This window comes from Mesitornis unicolor, unplaced genomic scaffold (assembly GCF_000695765.1).
Source record: "Mesitornis unicolor isolate BGI_N332 unplaced genomic scaffold, ASM69576v1 scaffold23102, whole genome shotgun sequence".
Lineage (NCBI taxonomy): Eukaryota > Metazoa > Chordata > Aves > Mesitornithiformes > Mesitornithidae > Mesitornis > Mesitornis unicolor.
Genome location: NW_010170320.1, coordinates 239 through 25,087, shown reverse-complemented (window position 1 = coordinate 25,087; position 24,849 = coordinate 239). Strand labels below are relative to the sequence as shown.

General features: G+C 41.3%; 2 protein-coding genes across 5 annotated transcripts in view; one reads left to right on the top strand and one right to left on the bottom strand.

The window, feature by feature from the left end:
• The window catches only part of TPD52L1 (tumor protein D52-like 1), a 34,448-nt gene extending 22,760 nt beyond the window's left edge, over positions 1 to 11,688 (top strand). The window contains exons 5-8 of one of the 4 annotated variants that reach the window (XM_010179655.1): positions 4,268 to 4,282; positions 6,955 to 6,993; positions 8,585 to 8,645; positions 11,557 to 11,688. In XM_010179655.1, the coding sequence (XP_010177957.1) occupies positions 4,268 to 4,282; positions 6,955 to 6,993; positions 8,585 to 8,645; positions 11,557 to 11,688 (247 nt within the window). Of the gene's footprint in view, positions 1 to 4,267; positions 4,283 to 6,954; positions 6,998 to 8,584; positions 8,646 to 11,556 lie in introns of those variants that run through there. The other 3 variants (XM_010179656.1, XM_010179658.1, XM_010179654.1) reach the window with 3 other exon arrangements.
• Positions 11,689 to 15,983: 4,295 nt separating this feature from the next.
• HDDC2 (HD domain containing 2) lies at positions 15,984 to 24,648 on the bottom strand. The gene is made up of 5 exons (XM_010179653.1): positions 24,519 to 24,648; positions 23,445 to 23,547; positions 21,039 to 21,107; positions 17,282 to 17,420; positions 15,984 to 16,133 (listed from the first exon to the last, which is right to left on the bottom strand). The coding sequence occupies exons 1-5, from the start codon at positions 24,575 to 24,577 to the stop codon at positions 16,039 to 16,041; spliced, it is 465 nt and encodes a 154-aa protein (XP_010177955.1). The 5' UTR covers positions 24,578 to 24,648; the 3' UTR covers positions 15,984 to 16,038.
• Between the last annotated feature and the right edge of the window lie 201 nt (positions 24,649 to 24,849).

Sequence of the window (24,849 nt, the reverse complement as noted above, 5' to 3'; positions counted from 1 at the left end):
CCACATTTTGTGGACACTTACTGTTTTCAGTTAAGTTCTCAGTTAGAAGAGTTTTCTTGACACTTGAAGCAGCAGGGGGTATAGCCAGTATCCCATTGGTACATAAAGCACGGCATGACTTGGGCCTTCTGCATCTTCTGAGCATCCTAAATCCAGAGTAATGGTCAGCAACAAAGCTGGCCTGAGATCTTGGCTCATCTTGGGCAGATGTAGTTCTGTGTGGGTTCACACTGTGAAACCTTGTCACTTAAGTGACCTGGTTTTAAAAATCTTCCCCTTTCCCACTCTAATGCCAGCTGCGTTTGGGGGAGCAAGCTGTGAGGAGGCATGCATTTTTGTTTCATTGTTTGCTTGCTTTTTTGCGAATCCAAATAATTTTATTTCAGTGATCTAGTATATGGATTATCACCGCCTCTCCAATAACAGTGATTTAAACACACATCAGACTCTGGCTTAATTCTCTTGGTGAGGCATTAAGGCTGAGAGTCACCACTGCAAATCCCTGTTCTGCTTCCATTCAGAGCAGACACTTGAAACTGATTCCTGAAATCCAGATGATCATCATAATTCCCAGTATGTTCAGCAGTTGAGTGTGTTTGGCTTTTACCCCCTGCCTGTGGAAATGGTTATTTTGAAAGGAGTTTTAGTCTGACTCTAAATATTGAAGCTCGCCTTCTTTGTGAAACAAAATTCTGTTTTCCAGGTTGCCTGCTGTTTCAGCTGTACAGAACACCACATGAAACACAGATTTCTGTTCTGAAGATGCAGGGTCTTAATTTTCACCTTGTATTATCTCTAAAAATATTACTAAAACATTGTATGTCAGCAACAGGCTACATAGACTCCCCCAAATGTGCTATTTTGCTGTGTTAGAATTCAAGAAGATGAAATCCACAAGAAAGAAAAATGACAAAATTTCACGTGTCCCAAAGAACAGAGAAGCCACCCTCTGGGGACAAAGTGCTTTTCACGCAGCTGCTCTGCTTCTCTTTCATCCCCACCCCAGCTTCCCAGCGTTACAAGTCTCTAGTTCATTTTGTACATGAGTAATCGCTAGCGTTTTGCATCTTTTAATTTTTGTATTAATTGTTAGTGCTTGTAAGATCTCTTTACAGCTGCAATGCATTCTGTTTAATATTATCATATTACTGGAAATACCAGAAATACATATGAAAAGAATGTACAGGTACTTTTGCTTTAGGATACAAACCAGGCACCAGTAGTAGTAAAGATAACAGATCCTTCATGAATAGTTCTTGTGATTAATGATAAGCCATCAGGATTTTTTTGTTGCCCCTCCACCCCCAACTCATACTGTTTAACATCTTCTGACAGGGAGAAGGAAGGCATAAAAAGGGGAAGAGGGGAGTCCCAGGCCACTCAGAGGGCAGTAGCATGGGCTCAAATCTCCCAGAAATAGAGGTTACACTACATTTCAGTGTGGCTCTTGCTGTGTAGAGCACAGATGTGACACAGAACTGAGGGTCTTTATCCCTTTCTCCTTTGCATACAGGTAAAGTTTGGATCTTTTCAGGCAATGCTGCTGGACTACGCTGCAGCTGTCTATGTGGATCTAAGAGTTTCAGCCCTGCCGATGACCTGAAACTGGCCTTTTAGTTGTGATAGCAAGTGGGAGATGTTCTGGGGTTTTTGTTTCCTTAAAAAAAAAAAAAAGGAAAACTATGTACACTACACTACTACATGCACACCACCACATACATTGCTACTACATAAGTAAATGTGTTTGAAGATTAAGCTAACAAAGGCATGCATGCAAATTAGGATGTCAGCAGTTATACTGCTTATACATCCTTCATTCAACTGTCTTTTACATATTCTTTAATTACATGATTGGACAGAGCCCTTTCAAATTCAGCAGCTGGGACGAGCCAGCTCTGAAGATGAATGAAGGTAACATAATGCTTGATTCCTGCCGGGAGTTGGAAGGCACATGTGGAAAGAGACAGAGTGAGGGAGAGTTTGGGGGTGACTCTGGCAGCTGAATGTGCCCCTCAGAGATTATGGGAATTGGCACAGAGGCATGTGAGGTCCCTGAGGGGTGGTGGAAGGTAAAGTTACAGATTTCATAGCAGTTCATCTCTCTGGAAAGGATCAAGGGAAGTTCAAGGAAATACAAAGCAGATACTGGGGGAATGCATTAACCTATTATTTTCTAAGCATCTAGCAGATAGCACGATGGCAAAACCATAAAAAGGGTTTGTCAAGAGCAATTATCTTGAACTGACAGCACCTGTCATCAAGGACAGATGTGAGGCAGGAGATGGGATAAAGCTTGACTTTGATAAGGCTGTCTGTGCTGTTTTTGCAGAAGTAGAGAAATACAGTTAAAATGTTATTGCTAGCATGAAGTGGGCATAGGGAGTTGCAAATTATATTCAAAGAACAGGTCTCAGGAGCTCACCATAATGCACAATTTTGCAGGCATGTGTCCTAAGTCTGTTACTCCTCAGCGTTTTCATTACCGGTTTAGATGATGACATCGTGTGTACACTTAAAATCCCCAGATGACTGCAGTGGGAGAGAGTGTAAGCCATTTAGAAACCAGGATTGGAATTCAGCATTATTTTGAATGATAAAATAAAATTCATTGTAGGAGAGTGCAAGGTGCTTTATTGACAGATGGAAAAAATCAGAAGCAGAGATGGGGAGCACTGACTGGCCAGGTTTGCAGGTAAGGGCCCAGTAAGGTCTAGGCTGGTGGCTCACAAGTGCAGCTGAACAGGGGCATTACTATTTCTGAAGGCTGTGAAATCTATCTCACTGTAAGGTTTTAGAAGCAGGTTAGGCCAATATCTGTTGGAGATGGCTCAGGTATAATTAATCTGCCTTAGTGCTATGCGAGTTGCTTTTTGCTGGGCCTTTCTTCTTGTGTGCCTTCTTGGGTTTTTTATTGGTGGGGGGGGGGTGGAGTTTTTGCAAAGCCTTTTGCTGTGCATTTCCAGGACTCCTGTGATCTAGGGATGTTCTGGACACTTGAAACTGTTACTGAACTCACTGGGAGCTGAAATACTTGATATAGTATAGCTGTCATACCCAAAACTATAATTCTTAAACCTCTGTGTCTCCAATATCCTCTATAAAGGAAATAGTCTTGTTTCAGAATGTAATTTCGTAAGCATTTCTTTTGCTGATGACTGGAGCAGTTGTTTTCTCTCATTTCTGCTGACACTCGCCCCTTCATTTGTCCTGATTTTTCAGAGCTCTGCAGTAACACATTTTGTTATTGTATATCTGTACAAGTGTCTGTATTAGGATGGAGAAGGGGGTGGCTGGTACTGGGAGTCAGCAGGTAGTAAAAGGGGGCTACGTATGGCAACAGTATTGCTTAAGCTGCTCTACGCAGAAATGTGTTATGAAGATAAATCCACGAATGTTTGAGAAGTTCCAATATACAGGATGATGAGCCCTGTAAATAACCCTGAAGAAATCAGTGCTTTTCTTCAGAGCAAGGTATGAATATCGTGCAGTAAATAATGCATCACACATTGAAAAAAGGATGTGAGAAATAAGTATTGAAGAGATGTTCATTAAGCGTGCACCATCTCTCTGGCTCACTGCGTGAGACAGGTGTTCCCTTGAAGTGGCCTGTAATTAAAGACTACATCAATAACATGCAGATGAAGGAGAGGCTGTCGGCCTCATCATTTCCTGACACTGGAACCTTAATGACAGCCTTTGAATATTATATAGCAGTGTGCCTCTCCCAGCGCTGCTGCCTTAATTAATTTCCTGTGAGCTGGAAAACAGTGTCGAAGTGTTTCAAGTATTGTTTTAACAAGAAGTATTTCTGAAAATGTCATTTTAGTCATTAAAAGCTCCTTTTTTTTCCCCCATACCCCTCTCAACTGAGAGATGATTAACAAATCGGGGGGGAGACATTTGCTACTGATGTGTGTGTACAATTCCAATTCACCTATACTTTAATGAGACTAAGGTAAGGATTTCGGGAGGGAAAACAGTTAATTGTTTAAATATGATCTAATGATGAAAATACAAAGTTTTGCAGGTAAAAGTTCTCGTTGCATGCAGAACAGGTGACTACGTAGTGAAGGAGTATGTGAAAATTTTTGCTTTGAAGGAATATCAGCTGATCCACATTCTAGTGTGAATTCCACCATCAAGATTTAAATGTGAATTACTTTATTTTTTCTCCTCAGGTGGTTTGACATGCTACAGATGTATATTTTTGTTACATTTTCATAATACTTTTAACTCTTGCTTTTCTTTCCTTGTGCATCCACCACAGATCGCATTCAATTGGGTAAGACACATTCCTTGAATACTGCCTCTGTGTTTGACAGGATTTGTTTTATGGAATGTAATGCAGTAACCTCTTTGCTTTCAGCATTGTTAAGTGTGAAAAAACATATACTACTTACACTGTAATGCCTTATTTTTGCAGCGTGGTGAGTATAATGAAGAAAGGACTGGACTAAGTGGATAGAGTGTGTTTGCCTTGCTCTTGAGTGGATTGGTCTCAAGTTCAAATAATGAACACATTCAGAAGATGTTGCTCTTGGGAGAACGTGTTTCTGTGTAAACCCATTCTCTCAACCATCTCCTTCTGTCAGAGGTTGGAACATAAACAGAAATGCTCAGTGAAAATTTTATTCAGCCAGCAGAGTTTTTTGGAGATTGTATAAAGAATTTAATTATCTCCTCTTCATTAAAGCAAAAGTATGTTAGTCATGAAGTGTACATGGTGACTCTTAGAAAGTCTGGAGTTCTGGGGAAATTTCCAATAGTAGACCAAGTCCCAACATGATTAAAGGGGCTCTTTATATTTAGAGCTTGAATTTGTTGATGCTGCAAAGCACTTCAGTGTATGATGAATTATAAAACAATTTTCTGTGTGCTCAAAGATTCTGTAAGCCGCCTGGCTTTATGGCAGTACACCGAGCAGAGAGGCTGAACTGCCCCAGATCCCCTGCAGTCCCTCTGGCCTTGTAGCATCGCCAGTGCATGGCACAGATCAAGAACAGTTTTACTGTTCAGCTAAGTAAGCCTAACATGGGCTCTTAATTCACTAAGAAAACTTCAAAATGGGGCATAGGCTGACCTTATCTCACTTGGACATGAAACCAAAATGTAGTATTTAGCGACCTTTACCATGAAGGATCTCTGTAGTCTGCCTCTGCACTGATCACCATCACAGACATGTGCGTCTTTAAAAAAGCTTCATGTTTCAGCCTTCTAGTAAAAGAAGATGTGGTCACTGTTCTTACAACTCACATCCTTACCTCTTTAAAGAAATTAAAAGATGAACTCAGTGAAATCTGTGCTTAGAGTTGAGATTGTCTGTCACATGCCATCTCTCAGCTGTGCGAATTTAATTTGGCACAATGTAATCTGCTTACTTAGACCTTCCTATTTGTAATGCTTTGCTTTTAGAAGAGGGGCAGCCTATGCTGAAATACTTCCAAATTCTTATTTTTGCCTATTTGTCATGTGTTACAAAACTAAAATGGCAAGCATGCTTGCTTAATTTAATGAGGATTTTAGATTTGCTGCACTTGTGAAATGTGGGATAATGTTTTGTAAGTCTTAAAAGTTATGTGAAAAATGGAACATGAACCATTTACATTGTCTGCTGTCGGCTCTTGTCTGAGTTTAGCTGAAGCCTTAAAATGTACACAGCAGCAAACAGGCCATATGAGATCTTTCTGTGCCACCTGTTTGCCAAATAGCTCTTACCTCTCTCCCCGCCCCCATTTCTGAATCTTGAATCTGAAAAGAAAAAACCCAGTCTTTTGTGGGTATATGAGTACAGTGCTGCTCTGAATTTGTGCAGTTTAGAACAAACACATGTGCTGTTTACATGAGAGCTTTCATTTTTTAATGCTATAATCATGCTTTGCTTGATTGCAGCCAAATGTTTGTGTCCCTTCAAGTAAAGCTCTTCCCGTTCTCAATCAGAGCAGGCTGCAGCTGTCACTCACCACTGAAAGCAGCGATTTTTGAAACAATACATGCGCTTGCCATGCAGAATTTACTTACAATGTTTAGATCTAAATGTACTTATGGACAGTTCTTAAACTGCAAATACAGATTCATATTCAGAACAGGCTTGATGCTTCCCAGCAGTGAAATAGGTGATGCTGTGATAGCAGAGTTGGCTTTGGTGGCTCAGGGGGGAGAATGTGTCTGACATGAGGGTGGGTGGCCATCTGCAGGCTTGAAGGTGTGCAGGAGGATTTGGGGACCTTTGAGTGAGCAGAGGCTCTGTCATGCACTTGCCAGCCTTCCAGTATTCTTGTGCTGGGAAGTCTGTGGAGGGAAGCATGACGAGGAGAGCTGGTCCAGAGCTGTGGAAAACAGCTTTCTACCCTCCGTAGTGTTGAGATGCGAAGGAGGAGATGAAACATCCTGGAGCAACCACTGCAGCTGAGAGCTGCCTCTCTGGTTGAAGAAACCCCTTGTTGAGGTAGCCTGTGGTGCAGGAGCCTGTACAAGTTGGGAGGCCAGCAGTGGCTATTTGGATGGTATACATGCCACAGAGGCAGGCAATTGCCTACTTACCTACTGCCTTAGCCACCTCTGCTTATGTTCACAACACTGAGCACGCTGTTTTCACCCAACACAGAGCTTACCAGAGGTAGCTGTCTGTTCCTGTGTCACACGTTGCATGTCTCTAGATGGCAGGGCTCTGTGTCATTTAAATGGATGTTGCTAAGAACTGTTTTGCACCATTCTTTTGAATCCCATTAAATTGCTGATCAGTTGACATGAGAATGCGGTGGTATGGTCTTCAGTGCTGAAAGTGAGCGGGATTTCACAGATGAGTTTGACAACCTGTTGCCATCAGGAGAGGAAGGGTACCAGCACTCTTGGAAATATATATATATTAAAGTTAATTTTAAAAAATATGTTATAATTATGTCACAACCTGGATTTTACAGCTTTTTTTCCTTATCTTTTGCTTTCATCCCACAGTTACTCTATTCGCCATTCCATAAGCATGCCTGCGATGAGGTAATGTGCTACCCATATTCAATCTGCTATGGTCATGCTCAGCATTGTAACGAGGAGGGATTTAGATACTTTGATCTTGATCCTGCTGGTTTTAGTTGGATTAATAGTCTCACTTCAGTCAATTAAGGTTATTCATGTAGATGAGGGCTGCAGGATGGGCCATCTGTGTCTTTTTCCTTTTAATTGTATTAACTGTTTAATCTCTTGTACAAGCCTTTGGGCAAATGAAGCAGTTCTGAGATGTGTTTGGGTAGTTGATTGTTACCAGGTTTGTATTACTGAACCTGAAATTCAGTTGTTTTGCTGTCTTAAGAACGTCATCCAAAGCCCATTAACGTCAGAGATGCTTTCCACTCCAGCAGGCTTTGGCTCATGCTCTTGTGGAGGGATTTTATACGAGTGCTTTCATATTTTAATGGCTATAATCATGCTTTACTTGACTGCAGCCAAATATTGATGTCTGTTCAAGTAAAGCTCTGACTGTTTTCAATAAAATTAGGATCCAGCTTTCTTTTTACTCCCCCAGCCTCTAAATACATTAATATCTCCACTCCCTGCCAAGCATGTGGGGAAAACAGATCTCCTAACTATATGATGGATGCTAATTCATTCAGATTCAGTAGGTGGATAGTTTAAGGCAAATATTCACCAGTGTGACTTATGGGTCAAATGTAAGTCCTCAATTTCTCTCTCCTGCTCTCACTTTAAAACAGTGTATGCATAATATTCTTAATATACCACAGCAGTTCTGTGGTCAGTACATTCTGTTTGCAGGAAGAAATGTAAAAAAATTGAATGCATTTCAAATGAGAGAGAAGCTATGTTTTGAGTTTGGGAGAAAAGAAAAAGAACAAGGTTGTCGAGCAAGCCAGCAAACCAAATAATTTATTTGCTTTAAGAAGGAAAATCACAGCTGTTGCCGTTTGTTTGTTTGTTTGTTTGTTTGTTTTAAGATATGTTCAAGTCACAGTTTTCCCAAAACTAGTGAAAGGCAAAGAAAAGCTTAGCTTTGTCAGAGGGACACCCTTGGAAAAGTGTACCTTAAGTCTTTGACTTTGAAAGCAATGGGATACAGCCGTGGTCAGAAAATCATGGAGTGGGGGGTCAGGGTACCTCAAAGGCATTTGGGATCTACTTCCTATGCAGTCCTAATCTCCATCCTCTGAGCATCAGGACACTGAACTGTAGATTACGAACTTGCTCATCAGCTGAAAAAAAACCCACATTACACCAACAACACAGATGGATAAAACCACAGAAATGCAGCACTACCACCAGCATTCTGTGGTTTTCTTCTGAGAACTTGATCAATGTATCGGAGGGTAGGCAGGCCAGGCACTGTTTGGTTTCAATTACCAGGCAGGTTCTGCTTTTGCAAATTTGTAGCTAGAAAATACTCATCCGATTACAGTAATTGGATTTGACAGAGCACAAGTGACTGTTCATACCCTATCAATCCATGGCCTCTGCTGCCAGTCAGCCGTCATCCTGTCCTAGCATTGCTGATTGATAAAATACGATTAAATTGTGGAGTTTACCCCATTACGTTTGCAACTGACTCTTATTTCCTTCAACTTTCTTTTTCTCCTAGGAATTCTCCAACTTTCAAATCATTTGAGGAGAAGGTTGAGACCACTGTCACAAGCCTTAAGGTAAGTAAAGCTTAGCAGCAAAGTTACACGTGTTAAAATGTGACAGCTTAGTTGTCCCTGTCACTTGCACTGGACACTGACTGAATGTGCTGTTTCATCAAGAATTTAATGGAACTGCAAGAGCACTAATAGAAGTGCTTCATTAAGGCAGTACGCAGGGAAATAGTCTTTCTTTGCTTTTTTACTAAGAAATTACTTCTTTTATCTGCCAAAGTAAACAGATGGTCTCAGAAATGCCAAAAATGGCCATACTGAAATGGTGAGCAGAGACATCTCCTAAAGTGTGACCACGGTGGATTGTACTGTGCAAAGCAGAGCCATGTGCAGATGCAAGGTCAGATTTTGAAAGCAGACTGGCCTCACAAGTTTTGGGCTTGCAGAGTGAAGTTCCATGCCTGAGCTGTGCTCCTTTCAATACCAGCGATGTACTCACCAAGTGCCTCTTACTCAGCTGGTGGGAGCTGTCAATGTAACTCAGGTGTGATCCACATTACCTGTGTGGCTCTTAGCCTGCAGGTGTGTTTCCTCTCCAACTTCAGTGTCTTGTGTGGATTTAAAATTTCAAAACAATATTGACATATTTGTTGTGGGACAGGAAGATCTGATGGCAAAGTTACCAGTTATGGCTAATAGCACTCGTTAAGACTCTTACACAGCAGGACAGAGCATGGCAAATTTGCAGTGAGCTAATCTGTGCTGCATGGTAAGGCACATCAAAGAGCAGAACAAGAGGGTTTGTCTCCTAATGATTCTTATTCATCAGATAAACTCAAGTGTGCTCATCAAATGGCGCTTTCTTTGCTGCGATAGAAAGATGTCATCACATTGCAAGTGCACTCTGTCTGTGGACAAGGGCCAAAGTGATCACCCCTCATTTTAGGGGGAACTGAAAATACCAGATTAATGTCAAAGGGCGTTACAACTTGTAAAGCATTAAAAAGGCAAGAAAATGGCTTTCCACTTGGGCAGAAGGACGTTCCTTGTTACAGAAAGAGCAAATTACAGCTAGAACTGAAGCAGCAGATGCACAGGGAAGGTCTGTCTCTTCCATGCCACTGTGAAATCATACAGCAGATAAAATTTTCCAGTCAGTGTCTGGGGAAAGTAAGCAGCAGAGAGCTTGATTTATTTTTGTTTCTAAATAAGCATGTCCATCAAAGAATGCAGAGTTGCTTTATCATTTACACCTTTTGAATGCTCACATTTATTTAGTGAAAGGCTGTTCTGACAGCTTCAGGTCAGGATACTGTAGGGTAATGTCATCTCCTGCATTGCACTGTGTCAGAGAAGGAAACGTCATTGCAGTTTTACATGTGGCTGCATCCCAGGGCAGATCAGGAGCATCCCAAGGAGCCAGAACCCAACACAGAGCTCCAGAGCCCCAGCTCATGCCTCTGCACACCTTCCTACTCACTCTTTTTGCTGTAGCTGCAAATGCTTCTAATACTTGACCTCACTGTAGGAGGAATCATTCATGTGGTGGAGTGCATCAGCTCAGGAGGTCTGAACTCCTGTCTCTTGTCAAGCGCGTCGCTTGCTTATCTCAGTGGGTAGAAGAAACATGAAGAGATAAGGGATGCGGCTCATTGGAATACCTGAGGTCTGAAATAGATTTTTTTTTTTTTCTTTTTCACCACTCAAAGTTAGAAGAAACTACATTGGAGATGTGCAGCACGTCTTGTACCCATTTACTAAACCTACTCTGAGGGCTTTCAGTAGTACTTCCAGCTACAGACTTTTACCTGTTGAGATGGGAACTTTTAGGAACTCTGACTCAAATGGTCAGAGCAAATACCAAGCCTACTACTACCTTATTTTATTGAAATTTCAAGCTAGGCAAGCTCCTGCGCTAGCTGATGAAACAAAGGATTACACAGGATTAACCCTTTGGAAACTTAAAACACAAAGTTCACTTAATTAAAATAATCTTCCTAAGCATTCGGTGACAGACAGGCTGGAAAAATGCCAGCTTGTCTTTAAGTCCTGCTGCAATTCTGGGATGGAGTAAAAAGTTTTGCCTTAATTTCAGGCTTAAATCAACTTCGAGTGGGCATATCAGCAAGCCAAACCACAAATGAACATTCGCTTACCAAGGCAAGGTGGTCAAAACTGCTTTGTCTCTTCGTCACTTTTCCAAATCGTTAGATGAAGTTCTGTCTTTTTAGGGAAACTCCTAACAAAGGAGATTTCCTTATATTGGTTTTGGGTTTTAATACTTAAATTTACAAATTCAGCAAACTGAAGCATTTTGAAAGTAGATGACCTGGGAGGACATTGTCATATGTTTCACTAATGGAATTTGCTACCTTTTCCTCCCCCTTCCCCACAGGGAAATGCTGTGGGCAGTTGTATGTATCAGTATAGTATATATATCAGTACCCAGGTAGCTACAAGTGCATAAAAGGAGACAAGCTGCTGGTTTTGTTCTTTGGTTACTGTGTTCCTTCTGCTGTCCAAAATCCCAGTTTGCATGATGTATTTTGAGAGCAGCTGCATTACCACTGCTGGTAGATGGGCCACTTCACTCAGCAAGTGGACCAGTTCTTTTCAATACCCATCTTGTCTCCAGCCTGTGTAGAACTGGAAAAAACAATGAAACCAGTGTAAGCCGCTCATGTACAGAACTGCACTAAGTTTACTAGCAGGATCTAGGATCCTGACGGGGATCTACCTAGGGACTGGTTCCTTTAAACATATGATAAATGCCACTGGCAGATTTTATGATCACAGCCTAGAAGTTTAGAAACTGGGGCAGGAAAGGTGTTGCTTTATATGACTGCTTTTATAGCTTTTGTTCTAAGAAAAACCCAAGCCCACGTGTTTTCCACCTGCTTTGAACACCTGCCAGCCCTCCATAGCCATGGGATGTAATGCAAATGGGACTTGCTATTCTCTGCTTGCTTTGTTTCAGACCAAGGTTGGTGGGACAAGCCACACAGGGGGCAGTTTTGAAGAAGTTCTCAGCTCTACAGCCCACGCCAGTGCCCAGAGCTCTCTTGCTGGCACCCGACTGCCTGAGAGCGAGGAAGAGCTGCAGTGTTAAGAGCCCAGGCCCTCTGCAGCCTCACACACCTCTCGTCAGAGACTTGCCCCGCTGGTGATTTTTAGACCTCCCTCCCTCGCTGCCCAACTTGTGCAACAAGGTTTTGTCAGCTTTGGAAAACTGCCTCCCTGGCCTTGTGCTGGAGAAATATTGCCTCTCTTTGTTTGTCTTTTGGATGGGCCACTTTATCACCAGGTACTTTGTAAGTTGACTTATGATGCTCTAAATTTTATGTTAAGTGACCAAAAGAATAGTTTTCATTTTGACATAACTTCCTTCCAACAATCTCCCAGTCTCTGTTTCTTATTTCTTAGTTCACTTGTTTCTATCTGTTGGTTTCCAACTCCCCTTTCAGTGCCACATCAGACAGATGGACCTAGAGCTGTGCAGAGACTTCTGCTGCCAGCAGTAGTCCATATACCAGCTGTCTACCAGCCATACCAGGAGCCCTTTGCTCAGGATCTATTTCTGAATGGAATTAAATCACTTACTGTCACAGAAAGTTTTTTCTTCTTCACTGGTAGAGTCTGGCATTGCCCTGCACCCATTAATCAGCGGAGTTAAGGAGGACAGGAGAAGACACCCAGTTATTCATACAGAAACTGAACTGCTCACAGCTGCTGATTTTAGATGATCGTTGTAGCTGGAAAAATTTCAGTTTAAAAATATGTTCCATCGCTTGCTCTCTGTGGTTTGGTAAGACTTGACACTGTAAGTTAATTAAAGGGAAGTGGAGCCGAGGGAACCTCTGATAATTTTGCCTCCATATCTTTCCCTCAAAAATAAGGGAAGGTACATTTATGAGCCTCAGCCTTAAGTGAAAGAATACAACCCCAGCAATTAGCCAAAGGTGTGCCATAGGTTAGAGAGCCCATGCCTTCAATCCATGTTTCAGAGCTGCTACCATAGCCCTGTAGCTTACAAACACACAGGATGAGTAGGTACTTCACTTCTGGTGTCAAATTTTGTCGTGCTTCACTCCAGGCCATAATCCCACCACCTACATTGTATCTGCTTAATCACCAGGAGCCAGCCCAGCTTTGCTTCAGCATGTTTTCTTGCATCCTTTTAACATGTTTTTTTCTAACAAAAAGAGCAGCGCGCTTGTGACGCTTTCTTGCTGTCGAGTGAGCACGTGTCAGTCTGCATGTTGCGTTACTCAGCTCACCAGACTGAGACGAGCACAAGTTTATCCATAAAGTACAAACAAGATGGAAAACAGTCTGGCTACTTTCAAAGTGGATGCACTTTTTTGAGCATAAGCCAAAGCTTTGAATCAGTGTTAGTGAGTTTGACATTACAGACTGCTTAAAATCTTGTGAGGAAACTTGGCTTTAAGTGATTTTTTTTTTTTTCCTGTGTGGCTTTTGTTAATAGTTTTTACAAAGCTGGAAGTCCATTCGTAATGTTCTACTGGACATATGTAACTTTGGATATTTGTATCAAATGCCTCTTTAGTGTGGTTTTTTTAGCATGGAAGCAAATCTAATTAGTTTTTTTAGTACAGTTTTCTTGTGACAGTTGGCTAGCATATTTTACGTGGTTTTGTGCAAAAATGTGAAGTTATTTAAATAAGATACTAATGGTTGACTTAGTTTGTGTAAATGAAGTTATTGATATTCTTACTAAAAATAAATTTCTCTCTTACTCTTTTACACTTTGTGATGTTTTCTTTTCAACTGTGTATTTACCAGTATTACTGTGTCACTGCAGTGTGTCAAGGTAAACTGCAAGAACATCATCTGCCTACTAAGTCCTACAGTTTTAAAAACCCATTCAGGCTCTTCTGGACTTGAAATTTCCCATGGAAGTCTGTGCCCCAGGTTTTAATATTGTTGAGGGTCAAAGGAGAAAAATGATCGAACAGAGTTCAGTAAAAGTGAAATGCATGGCAGAAATTACTTAGGTCTAAAACTATTACCTTCTTTTAAGTAGGGCCAGCAGCCAAATCAAAGTTAAAACATGGGGACCAAGCATTGTCGCCTCCTACAGGACACCAATTTAGACCATTTTATTTATATATTTATGTATGTATATACACACATACACAGAAAAATGCTTCTGGGAAAGCAGTACATTGCTTTAAACTACATTCATTAAGAGCTTGTGGAGGCAAGATGGCCAGACAAGCTTCTCTTCCACATAAATCCTCACATTTTATTGTCATTACAGCAGCTGCTGCTATGTGTATGCTCAATGCATATATGAAGATTGGGAGAAAGACAGAGGAGGAGGAGATTTCCTCTTTTCTAAGACCTAGCACACTTGTCCAACACGTGAACACTTGGGTACTGCATTAGGAAGCCTGAATTCCCACAGGCTGTTTGATAACCTCTCTCTCAACCTGTCATCACAGCTCATGCTTTCTGATCACACATTCTCCTCCAGTCTCTATAGCTACTAAAATGCAGTGCCCAAACCTGACACACAATTGCACCTGCAGTGAGTAGATGGGGATGTAATTTTACAAGACGGACCAGCTGGAATTTATTTAAACATAACAAACACCACACAAGGCACACTCAAAACAAGTCTCAGTTTCCCAGGATAGTATTTACTGTTCTTGCACCACTGCACTGCTGAGTGGGGTTCAGCGCTGCATCCCCTGGCCCCTGCAGAGTGGAGGGTCCATCTCTGGTACTACCAGCTGGTTAAGACTTCACCACACTGAAGGGACCGACTGTCCCTGCTGGGGTAGTGCTTGTGCTGCATTTCTATCAATCAAACTTCTTGTAAAATCCACTTTTCTTGTTTGTCAAGAATGTTCTTGTTTTTGCCTTCCAATGCATCTGTAGCTCTTTCATGTTCCACATTCAATGCAAACAAATAGAGGCCATGATTTGTATACATCTCAGTGGAATAAAAGTGCTGAAGGAAGCTCAGCAGGCCCCATTCCATCACCCCTGCAGTATGAGAGTCAGCTTCCAAGAACTACTCATCAGTTCCCTATTGCTCAGTAAAGTGGAGCCTCTTCTGCCAGGGGCTCCATAGGGCACAACTGCTGCCTTGTGGGGTTCCCTGAGCAGAGCAGTCCTCCCACATCTCACCTGGGCCAATACACTCTGCAGAGTCTGTGCACTGTGCTGGCCACCAAGAAGAGAGCTCCCAGCAGCTCCACACAGCACTCAGAGCCTCAGCCAAAGGCACTCGCTGTAGAAGGCAGCACAAGCTTCGGTTGGGCCCCTGCGATCTGCATAAAGGAGACATTTCCTGAGTCATGCTGCCTGAAGATGCTAAAATTACCAACCTTTAAAGGGGATGACAATTGAATTTAGTTTTATGCTGCCTCCTTGGACATGAGGCGGAAGACAGAAGCTAGCTCCAGGTCTCTACCAGGCAATTTTTCCAGGTGCAAACTTCCATTACGTGGTAATTGTGACATGGCCCTGATCTCCAGCTGCACACCTGACACAACAGCTAATGGTGCAGACACTGGCTTCATTATGGCATTTACCACCACCACTACAGCTTTACTTGACACCCATAATGTACTTTTGCATGAGCATTACTTCTGCTAAAAGCTGTCATTTACAGCAGGATCAGCGTGTAACAGCGTGAACAAGGGAGAGCCAGCTTTACATAGGCTCTTGCATTAAACTGCACAAGCTCCAACAGTCCCTCCCACCCACAGCTATTCTGTGATTATCAATCACCTGTGCAAGAGGCTGTAAAATTGCCAGTCTGGGGTGAGGGGGAGTCAGGAATACAGAAGTGTCAGCACCAGTCCCTGATACAACACGTGAACAATGGAAAAACTGAATGACACAAGAAGTGCATTGAGAAAATGTAATTAACGAGCTTACTGGTTTTATCCCCCATCAGTTCTTAAGGCTCATGCACTCCAAAGAAATCTCATCTCTCAGTCTGGCTCTGTCAAGAGCTTTTAGAGAAATGTGCTCATTGGTCTTGCTTCTGTATTGCACAGTGAACAGATATTGACCCAGAAGGTACTTAAATCCATATGTACCTAGAAGTCACAGAACAAGACTACTTGTCCCAGTCAGTGCATTGCATGAACAGATTGGATTGCAATCAGCTATATTTTAAACTTACCTGAATTTCCTCCAGTGGAGAATCTATTTGTAACTGAGACTACATCAATCACAGGTTGATTAAAAAAAATATATAAGTAAAAACCCAAACAAACTCATTCTAAATCTTTGGTCGTTGACACAACCGCTGATCTGGGAGGCAACTATCCTACCTGCTCCTAAGTGGTCCTGGGATTCTCAGCAGTGAATGCACAGGAAAAAAAAAATCTACTGGCAGAATGAGTGACGTAATAGGTGGAAAACAATGCACAGAATGTAAAACAAAGTATTTATTATAGCTACAGCATTTAGAAACACCTCAGGAATGTGGGTGAGATGCAGCAGCTATTTTGTTATTCCTTTCTGTGTTAATCAGAGACACAAGCTGGAGTATTTCTGGGTGAACAAACTTCCCTGCAAAACAAAAGAAAGGGAAAAGGAATTAAAAGTGCTCTCATTTTCCTGTGTGTGAAAGGTTTGCAGTGACATTCTTTAGGCTCAAAATAAACACCAAGTTATTCTTTTAATAAAGAGAGTACCCTCACTTACTCCAACTATGGAATAACTGTAAGAGCAGTCACAGCTATTTTTTCCCAAGAACTTATAAAAGTATTTCATGCTCTATCAAGAGAATCAAGAGCTGAAAAAAGGATGCACCTTGACCAGGCCAATCCCATGCTATGTACCTAGCTTAGCTACAAGCAACCACCCAAGTTATAGGAACACATAGGGTACATGCTCTAGGCTCCACTGAGACACCAGCTTAGTTTTAAGTTCCTGAGTTCTAGTAGGAAGACAAAGATGTCAATGAGAAAATTAAGTATTCCAGCTATGCTGGTGGTGTCCTTTTTTTTTTTTCCCTTCTCTAATCAAATTATTGCACTTTTCAGAGAGTGTATTATTTCCATGAGGAGTCCCCAAAGTATAAATGGGACTTCTCAGGGGCTTCTCAGGGGCTGTGGTGATTGCTGGTCCTCTCCTGGAGTCTGTCTGTCCCTAGCTTTTTCCCAGGATAGGATGACTTGAGTCACAGTCCTCTTCCAGTGTTCAACTCCCTTGCTAAAATAAAGACTGTTATTTTACCTATTTTTCCTTTCCGCTATCATACAATTGCACCTAAAACATTTTGCTGAGCTGGTTCTCTTGGATCTGTACCTTGCACAGATCACAGAAGACCATGCCACTGACATAGGGATAACAAATTCTACTTCACTGGTTCGTGAAACACTAAGAAACAAACAAGCTGCTGTCAGAGCATCAGTGAAGAATGAAGCCTCCCTCTGTTGGTACAGGGAGATCCTTAAACACATGCAAGTGTAATAAAAGCTGGGCCTCTCTCTAGATATCCAAAGCGATGTAAAAGGAATTCGGTGTAAATGAGATTCAGGCTCAATACATACAAATAATGTAAGGTCTGTACACACTGTAGTAAGTTTCCCCAAAAACAGTTAGGGTAAAAATAACTAGCTCTCACTTGCTCTGAAGGTATATCAGAAAAAAAAGGCAATTTATAGATTTCATTTACAAAAGAAAAAAGGGGGGGGAAAGCCCAAATGCCATACCAGCAGTTGAATCGTAAAAATCCTGCAGTCTGCCAGGTGTGTTTTCCAACTCTTCATACTCAAATGCTTGCAGTACCATCTCACACTGATCCAACTGTTTTACAAACCTGGCTTCTGCAGTACATTGGTTTTCATATTCCTGCACAGATTTGCAGTTATAAGAAAGAAAATGTGTTGTTCTGAAACAGAGTATTAGAAGCTTTTTAACTATCTAGAATTTTCTTTACTAGTACGAGCCAGTCCATAAATATTCAGGACAGTTACGTCATTCACTCTTTTTTAAGACTGCTATTCGGCAAAACGCTTGAAATAGGACGTGGCAAATTTCTATTAAGTGTAATAAGAATCAAGGACACAATTCTTTTGCAAACGCTAACTTAAAAACATACCAAGTGTTTCAGCTGAATCAGGGGTGATATGGAGACAACACTACACAAAATAAAAGTTAAATATTAGATTCCATTTAACAACATTTTATATAAGACTTTTTCATGCCTGGCTAGGGCTATGAATTACCATAGTGTGAGCCTATGCATTACCGTTACCTGTTTTTAAGACCTGTTTTGCACTTTTCTCCACCCCTTGCTGTTTTCATGAGGAATTGTTCTTTACATTTCTCCTGTCACTCCCTCCTAATCTCTTTGGTCTAATCTGTCTGAGCTGCTTATGTCTTTGTGTCTCTCCTAGGAGAGAGGGAGGGGACTCATTGAGGGGTTTCCTCCCCTTCAGACTTTAAGTCCTTTAATCTGTCTGCTATCTTTTCCCTCTCTTCAGTCATCCTCAGTACATATTTGTGAGTCATTCACATTTCTAGTAAACTTGAACAACGTTGCTGTTATTTGCTTCCCGTGATGGCTGCAGACAAGTTTGCCATTTTATCTTCCCTTTTCCAAACCTACTGTGCTGTATTTGATGCCTCATCAGCTGGTCTTCTCCTGGTTTCCAAAACCAACCACAGAAAACATCTTCTTTCTGTGCAGGTCACCATAACCTTGATACCTTCAGCAGGTCTGATCCCACTGAGCATCACCACCACCAATAATCAGACCAGAGGCCTAAGTGCACAGCAATTTGTGCTCTCAGACCCACACAATCCGTGACACACAGCAGTTCTGCAGGTGAGAGCAGCACAAGCACAGGAAGACTTTTTCCTACTGACCAAAGAACGCAGCATCTCTTTCTGCATCTCAGGAAGACAACTGTGGGTGTCATTCACAGTGGCAAGATCCTGGGTTGTAATTCCAGCACAGGGATGCTCAGATGAGTGTCATGGTCATTTCTTTGTCTGGCATACTCATAGGAGCCTGCTTATTCTTATGCTTATTGCTTTACCTTTGAAAGTCAGAACTCCAGATTTTTATAGCCATGAGTGATTCATATACTACTCTATTTGGATTTGAACGATGCTTTGAATTTTCAATTACATTTTGATCACTATTTTAGCAATCTATTTAATTTCAACATTTTTACCTTCATTTCCTCCGTTCAAGATGAGCTTTGTCTCATCTTTAAATTATTTAAATACTCCTTATTTTCTTAAATCTATTTATTTCTACACTTTTATTTGGCCATTAAAGAGAACAAATTCTTGGCAGCACTACAGAGGAGAACTTGAGGAGAAGTTTGGCTGTTTGCTTCTAAAGGTCCATCCCACCTCCAGCAATTAATTGGGAGTGTCAATCTGTTACCAACCTCTCCGTGCCACACAACCCATCAGTTCTTTTTCATACCTCAGCTCACATTAACCTTAACAAACATCAGCTATTATGTGTGCAACTGTGCACAGTGCCGAAATAAACACTTACTGTTTCCTCCCCATAGGTGTTTAAGAGTGCGAAATAACAGCATACTTTGGAAAAACAGTAACTGGTCTCTCAAACACCACAGGCTGGCTTTAAAAATTACTCCTGTGCTTTTGCTCTTGAAAGCAAAAAAGCAGGACAGAGCTGAAGTGTGCTGACTCATTTACTGTAATTTTTTTTCAAATATATTCTAGATTAAGTTATAAAGTGAAAACACATTGGACCCCTCTTTCTGCCACCTTTCTCCCCTGTGCTACGCTTGCAGAGCGCCCACCAGTACAGTCAAAAGCAAGAGTCCTCGTAAGGCTGAAAGGGAAAGAGGGGCAGAGACGAGGGCAGAGCAGTGCCAGAAGGACTTGCTAACAAGATCCTGTCCCGACACTGTTCAGCTCTGGGCCATAACTTCCTTCACTCACCAAAAAATAAAGAAATCAGAGGCAAATGCCTCTGGCTAGCTGAGAGCAGAGGATCACACCAAGTGATCAAAGGCTTCTCATTTTCTGCCTTTTTCTTTTTTTTTTTTTTTAAGCAACACCTAGTTATTCTGCTTAAAATAAAACCAGAGGGACTATATGCAAATATTGGATTTTTAGGTTATGCCCGCTGCTATGTGGGTTACATTTATACTGCTAGAGACTCGATGCCAAAAAATTATCCTAAAGGTAGATACAAAAAACAACTGACCAAAAGTGTGCACATGTTAAATTATGGTTATTGTGAATGATAAAAAGCTGAAGAACTAACTGCATACTGAACAGCTCTTATACAATCGTAAGAGAAGACCGAGGCAAAGAAAACAAAAAAATATGTGAAAAGAGAGTCCTCCAGGACTAACCTTATCTATCAAAAGGCCCTTTTCCTCAATTGTAACAGCTTCCCAAGGGAGAAGGAACCAGTGCTGTCTAAACAAATGCGCACACACATTATTTCCCAGATCTGGTTATGCTGGTTTACCCCCTTTACCTTGAATTATAGCACTGAAAACCCATCCCTGTTGCCATTTCACCACACAACTACAGAAAGAAAAAAAACAACCAGACAAACAGGGTGCTGTAACTAAAGGCAGAAACTAGCTGCAAATATCTGCAATTTAAATACAAGCCAAGTGGAAAAGTAAGAATATCAACATAAAATACAATTGCATGTCAAAGAGTCCAAGAAACACAATGCTTTTTTTGCAACAACACATGAACAAGAGACTGTGGATGCACTTGTCCTCATGCAACTGTAATTATAAACTTGAATTGTTTGGAAATAATCTGACAGTCCCTAGTTTTCAAGTACTAGTACAAAAGCAGAAGATACTTTTCAATACAAACATTTAAGAGTGCCCAAGACCAGCCAATAATCCATGCTGTTTGTAGAAAAGCACTCTTCTGTGTCAGTACACCACATTTAAATTTAAGCCAGAAGTTATTACTAAATATCTTCACCTAATGGGCTGTATAATAAAGAAAAGGAAGCCACATAAATTATTACTTGCAAAAAAAGAAGAAAATACTCCACAGCATTCAATTCCCTTTATTTTTTTTCCTGTATCACACGATCATGAGCTGCAAATGGCCAGATGTGAACTAGAGATAACGTAGTAGAAAAAAACACCACCACCACAAAACAACAACAGTATCAAAAAATCCCAAACAGATTTAAATCCAAGAGGGCTGGATACAGAGGACAAATTCTCCTTTCAGTTGTACAAACCAAGCCTCGGACAGGTTCATCTGGAACTTCGAGAGGCCAAACGCAGTTGCTGGTTATTTTCAAAAAGAAACCCCAAACTTTGGTAAAAGGACTCCAAAGTGACCCTGACTCACACTGTTAGCTTTATCTCCCAAGGAAATTAAACTACCGTGCTTGAGGTCAAAATAAGAGATGGCACAGTTTCACAGGTAAACAGGAAGTGGACAATGGGTCCTCCTGAATTTTAGCAAAGGATAACAAGAATGCACACTTACTTCCCAAAGTCCGTAGATTTCTTTTCTGAGGTCCTCTGATAGAAGCTGGGTCAGTTGTTGCATCGCTGCCTGAAAAAAAAATTAAAAAAAGAGAACCCATTTCCATTTATCCATTTTTTGAGCAAGCACATGTGAATCATCTTTCTTTAAGATTTAACTACTTGTTACCAAGTTTCTAGAAACCTACACTACACAGGATATTATTCTATGCACATGTTAATAAATCTGCCAGAGAAACACTAGGACCACTCAGTGAAGAATCTTTTCTAAGAGCTGCTTAAGTAAACTGTTAGAGAACTAGTCTAAAACACAAGAAAAACAATCCAAAAGTGTATCCAGTATCTTTAAGAGTGCAAAAAGAAGCCCAAAGCAAAAGAGGAAAGTCAAATGCCAGGGAACTGCTATCAATTATCAGCTCTGGCTTCCAGATTTAACTAGTGGAGGCAGCATTTGAACTTCATAGGTTATAGGTCAGTTCATAAAAGCAGCTTCAAAATGCTAACTCCCAGTGTTGACAAGCAACTGCCCCCTCCGAAACACTCAACTAGCACATTTCCACTGAGAACAGCTATTGACTGTCAGGCAGGCAACACAAGCCTTTAAAAATCTCCAATTTTGGAAAACAGAGGAAAAATAATCTATTTAATACCCTCCAGCAATAAAACACAGTGCTCCCAGACTGAGATACCATTTGTTCAACAACAAAAATCTCGTTACAAGGTTTAACACATTATCAAACTGATGGTGTAACCAGCAAGCAGAAGTAGTTCTGCACACTCTCCATGCTCTCCCAGCTGATCAGTCTCATTTCTGTGTCATTTCTACTGTTTTCCTAGTAACACTAAGGGCTGCTTCCGAAACTACCAACATCACAGGAAAGACAAAGGTTTTGTGCCATGATTGTTTCCCTGCTTCAAATACAAGGTATAGTTTCACAGTGTGGCTGTATTGAATCAGCTGCTCCTCACCGCTGAAGCAACAGGGTCTCGGTCTTTTCCACCTCCTTCAAGCTCTGAAGCTCATCAGATTTCAAGGTTAGCACGCCACAGTGACTTACCTAGCAAAAAAAACCTCAAAAAACCCCAAACCAAAACCACCAAACTACCTCAAAGAAAAAAAACAAACAAACTTTTAAAAATCAAGTTCATTTTCTGCTGCCTTAGCCTTAGTGAGATTAACTGATCAAATTTACTGCACAAGCAGCAAACGTCCAAACATCAGCTGTGGATCAAAGGAGGAAAAAAGGAGAAGTTTACAGCGGAAGCAGCGTATTGATAATTCAGCTCAAGCTATCTCATGAAACCGTTACCCTTGGTGTATTTTTTTCAACAAAGTATTTCAGAGTCAGCCTAAATGTTTAATGCTTGAGCTTTCTTCCCACAAAATCAACAGCACAGTCTTTGCTGAGTGAAACGGGAACAGAAGGAGCTGCAAATACTTAAGAAAACTTCTTAAAATTTCAGCCATCAAAATACCTTTTTCATTGCCTAAGTACAAGTCAGAATTCCCTCCAGGTAAAGTTGAAACCTGATCCTCAGTGACCAAACAGCCTTTGGAGGCTTCCAGGAAAGAGGGTTTTTTGTTTAGTGTAAGAAAGCACTAGGAAGTGCACTGAAAAACAAATATACCAAAACTGCAGTCAGTAAAGAAAGCACTTGAAGAATGCTGAATATCTCTTTGATCTTTAATTTCCACCTTCTTTGCAAAGAAATTACTCCAAGAGCTCGTCACAGCCCCCTCCCAACCCCAGGTTTTAAACAGAGAAGCATAAAAGTGGGTAGGAAGAAAATAATCACTGCAACATTTTTTATACTCTTTGAAGAGCTAACTGTAGTCTCTAATGAGTTTCTGAGGCATCACGTTGCCCTCTAGCTGTGGCTGGAGGAGCACTTTACACTTTCTTCAAATAATGCAGCAAACCAGAAAGGACAAACCAACAGTTTGGATATGTACAAGGCCAAAAACAAAATAAATCCAGGCACACCGCACTCATGACCTGTGTCTGGAGTACAGCGCAAATGGTTTAAATAAAGTCTCTGTCACAACCACACAATTTGGCACCACACAAATGATGTGCCACGAACTGTCATCCACCCTCCTCAGTGCGCCTACTCCCTGCTCCCTACCTCCTGGCGAGGCTGGTCAACATGACAAATTCAGGCTACCAAAAATCCAGCTAGTTCAGAAATAAATGGCAAAAAAAGATTATTTCAAAGGTTCTCCTTCCTAACTTTGTACTTGGTGATGTAACGTACAAAAATCACAAGTTGAAAACTTTGGTTGTGGCATACTTGTCCACTGCCAATGACAGTATTATGTTCCTTAAAAGGGTCTCTTCGCTACCATCAGAACATTAAAAACATGTAGAACACTTTGCATGTGTGGCTTCATGCCTTATGTCCATACCTCTTCTCTCCTGTGTTTCTCCTCTTTCGAGATATTATCTGCAGGAGCAATATCTCCAACGATGCATTCAGCCATATCGTGAACCAAAGCTAATCGTATGCATCTGACATGAATCAAAGAGACAGCAATTAGGTTTTCAGCATTTAAAGTTTTATCGTGTTATTCATAAAGCTAAAAGACTGCATAATTTATCCCCTTTGTGCATTTTACAGGGTGAGGGTTTTTAGTTTTACATAACACGTTCCAGTTCCTTGCTAAGGGAAGTAGTTTCCACCTCAACACGATTTTAATTCCCAATTTCTAGCTACTGCTGCTTGTAAAGTTGATTCAAGTATAAATGCAGTTTGTAAAAGAGCATCACATTCAAAAATAATGTACTTAGCTTTTGGACATTTGACTTTTGGAGATGTTTGGATAACTAATTACATTATACACTTCACATTAATGCTGCAACAGGTAGAAGGTAATCTGACTGGAGCCATCCCAAATTCAGGATACAGTCTGACACTCACAGCTCTGTAGCTATGTCAGTCTGCAACAGAATACTCAAAAAGCCTTCAGCATTCTCATCAGCTCCTGAAGGGACAAAGCAAGCACAATTCCATACCAGACTTCACAACTCATTCACACTAATGATGCTTCCTCTTCAACGGTGTATGACTTGAGGCTCCTTACTGCTGCCAAGTGCTAACTAAGTCTGTCAAAATCCACATAGTGTATGGCTTTGCCTTTGCTGTCTGATGCTTCAAACTGTGTTTTAACTGAGTGTCTTCAGTTTGCTTACTTATGGATTGAGCAAAGGCCAGCTCTGGGCCTCTGCATTAACGACTTGCCAAAACACCTGGAATTTAGAAGAGAAGAAAAAATAAAAAAACTCTTTAGTTCCTTTCAGCTCTCCAGGTAAATATCACCCTGTCCAAAGGATGAAGGAAAAAGAAGAGGGGAAAGAATTTCAGACTACTTCAGCCCGTTTTAAAAGCTCTTCCTCATCAGGAGGACAGCTATTTTAAGCATTTTGGTTGCAGGTTTCCCATGACATTAACAGATAGTCATGATAACCAGAGGCAGTCTCACCTGTCCTTGTTAAGGCTTTTGTCTTCAGTCACCAAAGCCATCATTGCCATCCTGTACATATGATCCGATACGCTCTCTGGCTTCGCCACATTCCTATACACCCATCCCGTCCGTGGTACCCTCTATGTGAGGAGAGTGTCACAGAAACATAAACGTTAAACACTTAGGTTTTGAAGGACCTTACTTCAGAGGTGCCGGCAGAAATATTGTCCCACCGTGACCCCCGTGCTTCAGTGAGTTTTGGTGTTTCAGAGACACACCTGCCCGAAAGGCCCGGCTCCCCAGGGGCTGTGACAGGAAACCTTTGCCTTGCTGTTCACAGGCAAGGAGA